We start from the raw sequence: 14,629 nt of genomic DNA, 5'->3' as shown, positions 1-14,629 counted from the left end.
CACAAAAAGCTAGCCACAGTGTTATGGCAATCTCACAACATAGCCATTTAGCACCAAGACAAGTGCAGATCCTTCCTAACCATGTCCATTACTGTCTGCCAGGTACGTACTAAAATCCCCTTATGGTGGATAACCCCTTTAAGTCTTATATTGACCTGACCCTTACGCCAGCTTATCATTGTTCCAATTTAATGCCTATTTTGCACATACTGCTACCAAGCCTGTATTTTGCTGCTACTGTTGTTTATTACACAATTTTTAGTCCCGTGTGTGCCGCCTTTTCTTCTGATGTCCCTTTCCTCCTTTTTAATGTAATTTTTATTTGTATGTCCTACTTAATTAAAGATTTTGTGATTATTTTGTACTACCTCTGAGTAGCTAGGTCTGACTGCTCCCCCCCCCCCCCAGGATATCCTGAACGGGGCCCTTGCAGTCTGATGGAAGCAGCCGTTCCGACCCCCACAGGAAGCCGCAGCTGACATGCCCCCTCCATGTATCTCATGGGATACATGGAGGGGGCGTCGACTGCCGCTCCATGCGGGGTCGGAATGGCCACTTCCAGCAGACTGCCAGGGCCCTGTTCAGTATTGCTGGGGGTACCAGTGGTTGGAACCCCAGCGATCTATAACTTATGGATAGCAGAGAAGTTATTTTTCACTACAGAGGTCCTTTAAGCCAGGGTCATACTAATGATAGCCCCAATGACAGGGTTTTCATATTGCCATGGTCAGCTCAAGATTATAACATACTTGTCATTTCTGATAACTTTTCAGGATATACTGTCATGTGTTTATACAAGAGGAGAAGCATTATTTCTGATCATTACATTGTATGTGCCATTTTCGACCATGCCTATTTGATGCCTACCATACACTACACATAGATAGAAGATCCTGCTCCCCCGTGTCTTCAGAGCACACCCTCAGAAGCAAAAGCTTGGAGGGCATTATATAAGAGTACTAGGCACTGTAAGCATAGAATCAAAGGTTGGGGTAAAATATAATACTATAAACTCCTTGTTATTTCTGATAACTTTTCGGGATATACTGTCACGTGTTTGTACAAGAGGAGAAGCATTATTTCTGGCTATTACATTGTACTGTATATGCCATTTCCCACCAAACCTATTTTATGCCTCCCAAACACTACACATACAGAGAAGATCCTGCTCCCCCGTGTCTCCATAGCCCACCCTCAGAAGCAACAGCATGGAGGATATTATATAGGAGTTCTGTGCACTGTAAGAGAACCAAAAGCTGGGGTAAGATATAAAACTATTAAACTTTAGACTCTAAACTCTCTGCAATCTCTCTTTTTTTTTTCTTCTTTTATATCTCTCCAGCTATTTCCCCTATCAACTGATATGGGCAGCATGTAATCTAATATTTCAGTGAATTACATTTCCGTTATAATCTATATATACAGTGGTCTCTCAACATAGGATATAAATTGGTTCCAGGAGGACCATTGTATGTTGAAACCATCCTATTTTCAGTACATATGTCTAGGGAAAACTAGTAATTGGTTCTGGAGCCGACCATTGTGTATTGAGCGTGTGTGGGTCCATATGATTAAAATGATGCCCAACTTGTTTTACTTCTGTTGAAAAATTATAAATATTTTCACAAAAATTAATATGTTTATAAATGTCCTTTTCTGAACCCTATAACTTTTTTTATTTTTCCATATACGGGTTTATAAGAAGGCAAATTTTTTGCGCTATGCTCAATAGTTTTTATTGGTATCATTTTTGTTTTGGTGGGACTTTTTGATCCCTTTTTATAAAAATTTTTAGGCTATGAATAGTGACCAAAAAAAAGCAATTTTGGACATTGGTATTTTTTTTATGTATATGTCATTGACCGTGCGATTTAATTAACATTTTATTTTTATAGGACATTTGCGCATGCAGCGATACCGCATATGTTTATTTTTATTATGAAATAAAAAGGAGGGTGATTTAAACTTTTATTATGGAAGGGGTTAATGGGTGTGTTTTCTTTAAACTTATATTAAACTTTTTTTTAAACTTTATTGATCCTTTAGGGAACTTTTAGGAGGAATCATTAGATTCTTCATACAGATCAATGGAGTTCCATAGAACTCAACTGATCTGCGTGATCTGTGCTACCTTCACAGTGGATCGCCAACCCCCCCCCCCGCAATCACGCTGCGTTGGGCCATCCATCCCATTGGACCACCAGGGAGTATTTACATGTCCCTTTAGACACCGCTTGTCAGTTTTGACAGCAGCAATCTAAAGGGTTAATAGCTGCCCGCCACAATCGTCGCATGTTGGCTATTAACCCTGGCCCCCAGCTACACAAATCAGCTGGGAACCGCCAGTATGGAGCCCACCCACCATACACTGGTTGCCGTCCCCTTAGAGACTGCTGAAGCATTCAGTGCTGCTGGATAGTTGCGATGGCCCCAACACACAGAAGCATCATATGTTGAGGCTGCCTTCAACATACAATGGGCTCTGAGAGGCCAATGTATGTTGAAAGTATAGTATTTCAGGGCCATCGTATGTTGGGGGACCACTGTACTGGCCTTCTCTAAAAGGAACATCCCACTAGAAGATGATTTTGCCCTACAATTTTGGGTGGCAATTTCAAAATAGGTTTCATTGTATTATGTAGTTTTGTATATAATTTGCAGTTTTGTTTCACTCAGAAGCCTATAATATCGGCTCTGTAAACTGTAATTTACATTAATATAAGTAAATTTATTTATTTATTTATATATAGCGCCTACAGATTCCGCAGCTCTTACAAATATTAGTAAATATTTTATAATGGGAAGTGCATTAAGAAGGTGCTTTCTGCTATTGTATTTATGTTGCTAAAAAGTATAGAACCCTAGTATTTTAAAGAGCTTTATCAAAACTGAAGCATTGATAGCTTTTCCTTACAATAGGATATCAATCTATCATTGGTTGGTTGGGTCCCTTTTTTCTCACATCTTACAGGTTCCCCAGGAATCAGGTTCCAACTGATCAAGTATTAGTGGCCTATTCTAAGGCTAAGCCAGCAATATTACAGCCCCTAAAAAAAAGCCTCTTCAGTCATATACCAGCATCCAATATAAACTAAGCCCAGTATAGTTATTCACTATATGTTACATAATACACAAAAAATGCAAATAAAGCCTGAATATATCCAACAATGTGTTATATGTTTTCTTAAACTTTCAATGCAATTCATCATTTTTCAAGTATACTATATGACAGATCTTTGGCAACAGATTACATATATGGCTTAAATGTTCATGGCGTTCCTCCATAGTTGTAATAGGGAAGCAATTCGGCGATGGTTGAAATTAATGCCAACATATTATATGAATCGTCCATGGACATCGCATGCCATAGTTCTCATTTAACTGTTAAACAGATCTTAAAACAAAATAACATGAAAAGTTTCAGCACCAGTTGTAAGCTGGTGTCCATAACCATAATGAAAATATTATATAACAGACATAACCTTAAATCCACAGGGTAGTAGCTTGGAATTTAGCAGCTTCTTGACCTCTGCATAGATTAAGTACAGTAGGCTGTCAATTTATACCATTATGTCACTGATAGCAGCTGGGAAGCTATATTTCTAGTCAAAGCCTCGTACAAATCCAGACTATACACAAATTATATGTAACAGACATAGAGAAAAATAGTAGGCACTATCAGTATGATAACATTGAAACAAACAAGGGAGCCCATTAGATTTACTCTTCTATACCGTACTGTAGTTGGACCTTTTACTTACTGAAATATACAGAAACCGAACCAACCTTAATTCATCAATTGATACAACATTTCATTTCTAGATCACAATATGGCCATTTAGATACAAATATTTACAGATAAAGAAAGCCATCCTACCGGATCTTCAATCTTATGTGTATTCATCAGATCAGCTAAAAATTCATCCTGATGATTTTCTCTTCTTATTAGAGGAAATTCATGAAGAAACACCGCTCCCTGTGCATGATCGCTAAATACCTAAAAGAAAAAAATATATAACATAAAAATAAACAATTTATATTTCAATTTGTCTTTCATTGATAGTTAATGATTACAGCCACTAGTCGTGACGTCAGTACGTAGTCATGCCCCTGTGCTTGGCTCATTCTTGCAACATGTGATTCTACTCCTCTCCCCTCCTATTTCCAGGTTATTTGACTTGGCAGTGTGTTTCTCCGCTATCTTCCTTCCTACCCGGTGCTGCACCTAATTAATTTCAGGGATCCAACTAGTGACTCTGGTTTGGTCTTTTTCCGACTGTATGCAATTTTTGGACCTTACTGTAAACTGTTGATATGGGATAAGATGTCTGATCATGGGGGTCCCGCAGCAGATGAAATCCTCAGACCCCTTGTGAGACCATATATTGGTGCAATTGGCCCTGGGTTCCTCCTAATGCAAGACAATGATAGACCTCATGTGGCTGGAGTGTGTCAGCAGTTCCTGCAAGAGGAAGGCATTGATACTATGGACTGGCCCGCCCATTCCCCAGACCTGAATCTAATTAAGCACATCTGGGACATCATGTCTCACTCCATCCACCAACGCCACATTGCACCACAGATTGTCCAGGAGTTGGTGGATGCTTTAGTCCAGGTCTGGGAGGACATCCCTAAGGAGACCATCTTACACCTCATCAGGAGCATGCCCAGGCATTGTAGGGATGTCTTACGGGCTCATGGAGGCCACACACACTACTGAGCCTCATTTTGACTTGTTTTAAGGACATTACATCAAAGTTGGATCAGCCTGTAGTGTGGTTTTCCACTTTGATTTTGAGTGTGACTCCATATCCAGACCTCCATGGGTTGATACATTTGATTTCCATTGATAATTTTTGTGTGATTTTGTTGTCAGCACATTCAACTATGTAAAGACGAAAGTATTTCATTCGATTAGTTCATTCATTCAGATCTAGGATGTGTTATCTTAGAGTTCCCTTTATTTTTTTGAGCCATGGAGTATTTTGGTCAATATTTTGTTCAATATTTTGCTCAGTATTTCTAAATCAAAACCAGGTGTTGAACCTACACTGAAAAGGTGCATTTCAGTTTCAATGCTGGTTTTGACTGAAAATACTTAGCAAACTGCTAAGCAAAATACTGAACAGAATACTACCTGTGAGCAAATCCTTAACCCCCTAAGGACTCAGCCCATTTTCAACTTAAGGACTAAGCCAATTTTTGTTTTTGCACTTTCGTTTTTTTCCTCCTCTCCATCTAAAAATCATAACGCTTTAAATTTTGCACTTGTAGACCCATATAAGGGCTTGATTTTTGCATCACCAATTGGACCATGGAGCATTATATACACGTTATATAATGGCCAGAAATAGTGCTGCTTCTCATTGGAGCATCAATTATAAATTGTTATTGGTATATGCCAATAGAGCAGATGACACTCTGTTTTATCAAGCAGAATCTAACAAAATTAACTAAAATGGAGAAAAGATAGATAAAATAGCTATTTCTCACACAATGATATTCATGATTTATTGCTTGTGAGGATTTGATGATTGTTTTTGTCAGCTACAACTATCACGCTATTGCTGCAGGTTACATAGTTGACTGAAGGTTTTGACACCAATAAGAAGATTGACATCTAATAAGCATATAGTAGAGTAAGCCTTCTAAAACCTTGCTAACTTGTAACCTTTTCAAACAAGAGCCCTATCAAATGCTAAAAGCCAGCCATGTTCTGCAGCCAAATACTGAGAGCACATGATTACAAATGTTTCCTTTGAACAGCTTATTTATAGCTATTTGGTTAATGATCACACTTGCCATGGTAATATGGTTAAATAAGGTATTGTTACTCAAATATAGTTAAAAGAAAGTAAAGATCTAAAGCTGTTTGCCCTGCCAGAATACATAGATTAAAGAAGCAGGGTCATTTATAGATTTTCATGGTTGATACTATTTTTCTACATGAAACTAAAAATGTGCAATGACCTTAGTAAATAATAAGCAATATGTTTGATTGTTGTAGCATGTTAGGAAGAATAAAAAACAATACACACTTCCTAAAGGTCTTTTTGTATAAATGTGTTACTATATCATGTTAGCAGATGACCCCTGCTCATTATCCCTAGATTTCACAATATTTTATGACAGATGGCAGCTTTAATGTACTGCTGGAGGCTCTGGTAAGGGAAGACAGCAAAAGTACACATACAGATAACGCTCTGTATGCATCTTACATCTCTGTGGTTGCAAGCTATACTTCTTCTCTACCTGGAGATTGTATTTGTTTCTGGACACTTTTCTGACCATTAGAAAGAAACATTCTAGCATGGGTTAATTTTAAATAATATAGTAGAGTCTCCTGTGTATGCCTTGTGCACACCTGGACGATCACAGAGTGTCACGATTCGGCAGGCTGGAGGTGGATCCTCTGTGCCAGAGAGGGATTGGCGTGGACCGTGTCAGTGGACCGGTTCTAAGTTGCTACTGGTATTCACCAGAGCCCGCCGCAAAGCGGGATGGTCTTGCAGCGGCAGTAGCAACCAGGTCGTATCCACTGGCAACGGCTCAACCTCTCTGACTGCTGAGATAAGCGCGGTACAAGGGAGTAGACAAGAGCAAGGTCAGACGTAGCAGAAGGTCGGGACAGGCGGCAAGGTTCGTAGTCAATGGTGGAATAGCAGGAGGTCTGGAACACAGTATGGGTAACACAGTAAAGCTTTCTCAAGGCACAAGGCAACAAGATCCGGCAAGGGAGTGCAGGGGAAGTGAGGTATAAGTAGGGCAAGGAACAGGTGCAAGCTAATCAGGGTGATTGGGCCAGGCACCATCATTGGTGCACTGGCCCTTTAAATCTTAGAGCACTGGCGCGCGCGCGCCCTAGAGAGCGGAGCCGCGCGCGCCAGAGCATGACAGCCGGGGACCGGGACAGGTAAGTGACCTGGGGTGCGATTCGCGGGTGGGCGCGTCCCGCGATGCAAATCGCATCCCCGCAGGCCATGTCAGTGCAGCGCTCCCGGTCAGCGGGTCTGACCGGGGCGCTGCAGGGAGAGAAACGCCGCAAGCGCTTCGGGGAGGAGCAGGGACCCGGAGCGCTCGGCGTAACACAGAGGGTAGCAGCAGGAGGATCCCTGGATCCTGGAATTGCAAGCTTTCGGAAATTTTGGTCTCAATGACAGACTCAACCTCTAAATATTTATTTATTGCATTGGGTATTTAGTCCATTACATTGTTTTTAAATACATTTTTTCACATTTTCTGTGTTTTTAAATGTATGTGGTGACTAAGGGTGGTGTGTACGATGTACTGTGGGGTGTTGCGACCCTGCCTAGAATTAGTAACACCAGGAGGGTTAACCACCACACTACCAATGATAAGCAGTTGCCTGTGCCAGGTGTGAAGAAACACCTTAAATGCAAGGTTAGGGAAACCACTTTAACTTCACTTCAAGAATCCCTGTCATTAAACCATATTTTCTAAACTAACTCAGATTATATTCCTAACTACTCCTAACACCACTCCTGCCTTTAAAAAAAAAAGTCTCAGAGCTTCAAAAAGCTCTGTATCATACTTTCCCCCTTGGTCCCATTGTGGGAGCTCCTGGCAAGGGAAAGTGGGCGTTCCCCAGCAGGCGTGACGCCTGTGAGAGCTGTGCAATTACTGACTCTGGTCTCCTGTCAAGCTGGGGGTGGGGGGGAGGGGAAGAGACCAACTGTTTGACTTGCAGTAGGGAACAGAACAGAACCGCCTTGTGGGCATTTTTTCAGTGACATTAACCCCTTAAGGACCCAGCCCATTTTCACCTTAAAGACCCGGGCATTTTTTGCACATCTGACCACTGTCACTTTAAGCATTGATAACTCTGGAATGCTTTTACTTTTCATTCTGATTCCGAGAATGTTTTTTCGTGACATATTCTACTTCTGTTATTGGTAAATTTTTGTCAATACTTGCATCATTTCTTGGTGAAAAATTCCAAAATTTGAAGAAAAATTGGAAAATATTGATTTTTTTTTTTTACTTTGAAACTCTCTGCTAATAAGGAAAATGGACATCCCAAATAAATTATATTTTTATTCCCAAATACAATATGTCTACTTTATGTTTGCATCATAAAGTTGACATGTTTTTACTTTTGGAAGACATCAGAGGCCTTCAAAGTTCAGCAACAGTTTTCCAATTTTTCACAAAATAAAAAAAAGGAATTTTTCAGGGACCAGTTCAGTTTTGAAGTGGATTTGAGGGGCCTTCATATTAGAAATACCCCATAAATGAACCCCATTATAAAAACTGAACCCCTCAAAGTTTTTAAAATGACATTCAGAAAGTGTGTTAACCCTTTAGGTGTTTCACAGGAATAGCAGCAATGTGAAGGAGAAAATTCAAAATCTTTATTTTTTACACAGGCATGTTCTTGTAGACCCAGTTTTTGAATTTTTACAAGGGGTAAAAGGAGAGAAATCACCCTAAAATTTGTAACCCAATTTATCTTGAGTAAGGAAATATGTTGATGCTCTGTGGGTGCACTAGATGGCTCAGAAGGGAAGGAGCGACAATGGGTTTTTGGAGAGTGATTTTCTCTGAAATGGTTTTTGGGGGGCATGTCACATTTAGGAAGCCGCTATGGTGCCAGAACAGAAAAAAAACAAACAAAAAAAACCACAAGGCATACTATTTTGGAAACTACACCCCTCAAGGCACGTAAAAAGGGGTACAGTGAGCCTTATCACCCCACAGGTGTTTGACGACTTTTCTTTAAAGTTGGATGTGTAAATACATATTTTTCCACTCAAATGCAGTTTTTCCCCAAAATTTTACAAGAGGTAATAGAAGAAATGGGGTTACAAACTTTGGGGGACATTTTCTCCTGAGTATGGAAATACCCCATGTGTGGACATAAAGTGCACTGCGGGCGCACTACAATGCTCAGAAGAGAAGGAGCGCTATTGAGCTTTTGGAGAGAGAATTTGGTTGGAATAGAAGTCGGGTGCAATGTGCGTTTACAAAGCCCAGCGTGGTGCCAGAAGAGTGGGTTCCCCCCACACGTGACCCCATTTTTGAAACTACACCCCTCACAGAATTAATAAGGGGTGAAGTGAGCATTTACACCCCACTGGCATTTGACAGATCTTTGGAACAGTGGGCTGTTCAAAAGAAAAAATTTATAAAAAGCTATTAATAATTAAAAACGTCAGATCATGGCACAAAAAATGAGCCCTCATACCACCCCATTCTCAGAAAAATAAAAAAAATTATAGGGGTCAGAAGATGACAATATTAAACGTATAAATCTTCCTGCATTTTTTTCAGAAGTACGACAAAATCAAACCTATATATGTAGGGTATCATTTTAATCGTATGGACCTACAGAATAAAGATAAGGTGTCCTTTTAACCGAAATATGTACTGTGTGGAAATGGAAGCACCCAAAATTTACAAAATGGCGTTTTTTCTTCAATTTTGTCGCACAATGATTTTTTTCTGTTTAGCTGTCGATTTTTGGGTAAAATGACTGATGTCATTACAAAATAGAATTGGTGGCGCAAAAAATAAGCCATCATATGGATTTTTAGGTTCAAAATTGAAAGAATTGTGATTTTTTTTTTAAAGGTAAGGAGGAAAAAACTAAAGTGCAAAAACAGAAAAACCCCGGGTCCTTAAGGGGTTAAGTACCAGGGTGTACCTGTATGCCCTGGGTCCCTAAGTGGTTAAAAACATATAAAGGTTGATAATTTTAACAGCAAATAAAAAGCAAAGTGTCTTATAATTACATAAGGAACAATCTATTAAAAGTTTAGTTTGGTGACAGGTACTCTTTAAGGAATTTGCAACATTATACAGACAGGAACAGTTCACTTTATTGCAATATTCACTGAAGAATTCAACAAAGAACCACACTTGCTTCTTGGCACTATGGGACTTGTAGTCCTTGCAGATTAACTTGTGACTTGGATTTAGCTAAGACTGGTCTGAACTTGAATTGGACAGACTGACTGACTTGCTGAATTGACTTAGGTGAGCTTGAATTAGACTTTAGACTTGATTGAAGAAAGCTTAGAAAATATAAACTCAGACAGAAGAGATGGCTGCCACCAGCCTAGACTCACACTATAGAGTATCAGCTTCAGTCTTTCTCCTTTCTTCCCTTTTACTTTAGCTCCAACACACAAGAAAGCAGTGTCAGGCTGCATCACATAGGGCAATACTAGAGGATCGATTCACAACACCTATCAGAGTCAGACAGTTATAACTCTGCAGCTAATCAGTGTATGGACTTAACTACTGGTGTGTGTCCCATAGATATAGTTACAGCATCTTTGTATAAATGGTTAGACATACAGATAGAGCTGGGTAAAAAAAGGGAGTGGGTTGGGAGCGGTCAGGGGAATCTGTTAGGTGAAGCCGTTATGTTGTTTACAGGAAGTCCGGTGACACAGGATAGACCACTTCCTTTTACACTTAAATCCATGTCACTTTCTCAAAATTCTATTATCTACAGCTTTACTTACCTAGCCCTAAAAGTGGGCTCCTACATTATGATCATAGGAGAATAATATTACCTAGGGCAATTTGCCTACAGTCTACTGAAAAATGACTGTAAAACCATGTGTTTCAACAAGACTTGCCACAAAATCCTAAATGGTTTTGCCATCTGGATCTCATCTTGTGTGGCACACTACCACTCTGTGACCAAAACAAATAAATCCTTTGAATTACACTTCTGCTTTCAACTCCTGAAAAGCATTGACCATTGATCATTTTCCTGCTACACAACATCTACAAATATTTCTGTTGGATGCCACACTAGAAGGAATTCTGGACTATCCAGTTTCAGATTCATTGCCTTTTGCTTTACTACTGAAGATGCGATATGTTGATTTTCAGCCATGAACCTGACACGCTTATTACCGGCTGAATGCTGACCTTCTGCAGTAGAAACAGGCCAAATATTTTGACAGCATATAACTTGTCAATTATCACTTAGCATAACAACATTAATATTTCACTATACTATGAATGCAGAAAGCTTCAAACTGTAATCCTAAACCTCTGGTAAAGGAAATGTACATAATGCCACTCCTAAACATTAAAGTACTACAGTAAAAAATATACTTTTATAGTTACGTATGTGAGAGATTTTCAAATGACCACAAAGTCCAACATTTAAGTTTCAAATCCAAACATCACTTACGCATTTCTGTGTATACAGAGCCAACTTTTTCTCCATAGCTTTGAAGGTAAATACAGAGTTATATATAAATTTGCAAATAAGGAAATGTTAGTTATGGGAACCATGGAAGCATTTTAGCTGATATAAATAAAAGTGGACTAAAACAAAGTCTGTATAATTCAGCTTGGCTTCAATAAAATCATATAATAATCAAATAACACAATTAATTGTGTCATAGCTCAAAGCAATAACTAGCTCCTTATGTTGGTGGATTCCATCATCATCGCTTTTCCTTTGCCATTAACACTGAGCAGTTTGATGCAGAAAGGGTGTTTTCCCACATTGTATTTTTTATTTTATTTTAATTTTTTACAGTTTTTGATGCAGTATTTTTTGTCCAGTGGAGTACCCCTTTAAACAATCTGCACTATTGAAGGTATCCAAGCCAAAAAAAATAAATGCTGGATTTCATTCACAATACACAAGCCAAATAAGGATACTCCTATAAGACATACTGCAGGCTTTCAAATCATTGCCATGTAGGTATTGGTGAGACTACCAACCCAACCATACAACACAGCTGAAAGCGCTTTTTGGCACTGCAGCCTTAAACATCATGTGTGTCCAGCGAAACAAGATCCATTTTTACAGATTATTTGAGCTTTATGAGTAGCCAAAGATAACACATTACCTGTACCATTCCAGGTTTCACTTATTTGGAGCCATTAGCTACATATTTTCTAGGCCTTTAAAGCGGTGGGGGGCTTTAGCTAACTCACTCGAACTGCACATGCAAAAGCAGCAGTGCCACACAGCATGGTTTATTAAACTTATAATAAAGTTAATGTGCTCACGGACAGACTACTCGGGCTGTCATCTGTATCATAAGTCACATGTGCAATTGACTTTAAGTTTATTTTGGCTCCAAGACATATTCTCCAACTGGCATGAGGGTAAAAACCAAGTATGCAGCTTACTGTATTCCACAATAAACAAAGGTTACTAAAATGCTCTCAAATTATTTCACTATTGGATAAATGTCAGCGACTTATATATTACAAACTTCTTAAGAGTGCTGTAAAATTTATGTATAAACAATCCTCTGAACATAACATAGAGTAACATAAAACTGTTCAATCTGAAATATAGCAAATAGAAGCATGAACAGTATCAATAGAAGTGACCAATAATTATACTGGCCAGTAGAGGTATCATTTACAGGAACCCATTCAGTGCTGACAATATTCTCCTTAACTAAGTAAAGAAATCTGCCTTAATTTATATTCAGATTCATCTTCATTTCACCACAGTAACTGCTCAATTTTTGACCAGCAACATAGGGTTGTATAGTATTATCCACAATTAGCTGGTAAAATGCATGTACTGTATATGTATTGGCAACAATTGCATTTATAACATTGATTGTTTGTGTGTAGCCCTATTTGCAGCAACATGCATAATCTACATACTCATAGACATCCCTCTGTCATGTGTCGTGGACAGGATCAGGGAAGGTCTAGGAGTTAGAGAGGTACTCCGATGGAAAACATTTTTTTTTTAATCAACTGGTGCCAGAAAATTAAACAGATTTATAAACTACTTCTTTTTGAAAATCTCAACCCTACCAGTACTATTCAGCTGCTGTATGCTCCACAGGAAGTTCTTTTCTTATTGAATTTCTTTTCTGTCTGACCACAGTGCTCGCTGCTGACACCTTTGTCTATTTCAGGAGCTGTCCAGAGCAGAAACAAATCCCCATAGCAAACCTCTCTGCACCAGGCAGTTCCTGACATGGACAGAGGTGTCAGCAGAGAGCACTGTGGTCAGACTGAAAAGACTTCCAGAAAGAACAGTCCTATACAAAGAGAGACCCGGCACTGAGGTTCAGCCTTCCACGGCACACAGGTGTATAATCTGTCCAGAGCCTCCCGGGGGTCACATGTAAAAAGTCAGTAGCAGTTCCATGTACAAGGTAAGAAAGATGGAGCACTCACCAAGTCTTGCAGGGTGAATCAAGCTTCTTTATTCATATTAAAAGGCTTGACAGCATTAGCACACATAGAGAGGGCGTGCGGGGGAGAGAGGAATGGGCGATGGTCCGTATTCGCGCTTGCAGCGCTTCGTCAGACCCCTAATCAATTTCTAACACAGGTGAGCTATAAAGGCAGCGGGAGAAACCATTACCATGGAAACATAAGAACACACAAAAACGTAACTAATAATGTGTTAATAAAACCTTTAAAAACAATGACACCTGTAAACGCGAGACACAGAGAGGAATGACATAGACTCAGAAAGGATTATTTTCTATTCTGTCCTTAAGGCCTAGACCAGATGTCGCATTCAGTCCAGAAATCCATCTCGATTCTTTTAATAATAGCCTCTGATGTCTATCCTCCCTTGTTCCGGATATTCCTATCCTTTCTAAAGCTGCAAACCGGAGACACTTAGTGGATCCACTATGTTATGTATTCACATGCGCGATCAGTTTCGTGGCTCCTACACCAGTCTTAAGCGATCTAAAATGCTCTCTTATGCAATGAAAATGTGGCCTAATTGTTTTCCCAACATAAAAATGGCCGCAATCGCAGAAGACTGAATAGACCACAAAATCTGATCTGCATGTGATAAACTGTTTCACCTTAACAATGTATCCATCCAGCTTCACCTCTAAACTGGTATATTTTACAGCAGGACGAGGATCTACAGGAATATACAGCAGAGATGCCCATTGTGACACACAGAAGAAGCACAACCATAGGCGAGTACCGTATTTATCGGGGTATACCACGCACCGGCCTATAACACGCACCCTAATTTTACCAAGGATATTTGGGTAAAAAAATTTTTTTACCCAAATATCCATGGTAAAATGAGGGTGCGTGTGTGCGCGTGTATACCCCGATACACCCCCAGGAAAGGCAGGGGGAGAGAGGCCGTTGCTGCCCGCTTCTCTCCCCCTGCCTCTCCTGGGGTCTAGAGCCCTGCTGCCGGCCCTTCTCTCCCCCTGGTTATCGGCGTCGCTGCCCGTTCTGTCCCCCTGACTATCGGTGCCGGCGCCCCATTGCCGGCGCCAATAGCCAGGGGGAGAGAAGCTGCCCCGTTGCCTCCCCCCATCCCCGGTGGCATAATTACCTGTTGCCGGGGTCGGGTCTGCGCTGCTGCAGGCCTCCGGCGTGCGTCCTCTTCGTCGTTGCTATGCACGGCGCGACGCATGACGTCATGCGCCGCGCCGTGCAGCGCATAGCAACGACGCAGGGGACGCACGCCGGAGGCCTGCAGCAGTGCGGACCCGACCCCGGCAACAGGTAATTATGCCACCGGGGATGGGGGGAGGCAACGGGGCAGCGACGCCGGCACCCCCTGGCTGTCGGCGCCGCTTCTCTCCCCCTGGCTATCGGTGCCGGCAATGGGGCGCCAGCACCGATAGTCAGGGGGGCAGAACGGGCAGCTGTGCCGATAGCCAGGGGGAGAGAA

The 14,629-nt window shown here is 40.6% G+C and overlaps 1 protein-coding gene across 2 annotated transcripts in view; it reads right to left on the bottom strand.

Annotated features, from left to right (window-relative positions):
- ADAMTSL1 (ADAMTS like 1) overlaps positions 1–14,629 on the bottom strand; it is a 956,942-nt gene that overhangs the window by 741,892 nt on the left and 200,421 nt on the right. For both annotated transcript variants that reach the window (XM_056519753.1, XM_056519743.1), the window contains exon 2: positions 3,878–3,997. In XM_056519753.1, the coding sequence (XP_056375728.1) occupies positions 3,878–3,997 (120 nt within the window). The remainder of the gene's footprint in view (positions 1–3,877; positions 3,998–14,629) is intronic.

The sequence above is a fragment of the Hyla sarda genome, chromosome 1 (genome assembly GCF_029499605.1).
Source record: "Hyla sarda isolate aHylSar1 chromosome 1, aHylSar1.hap1, whole genome shotgun sequence".
Lineage (NCBI taxonomy): Eukaryota > Metazoa > Chordata > Amphibia > Anura > Hylidae > Hyla > Hyla sarda.
The sequence above is the reverse complement of the archived record's forward strand: the minus strand, read 5'-3'. Positions and strand labels throughout refer to the sequence as shown.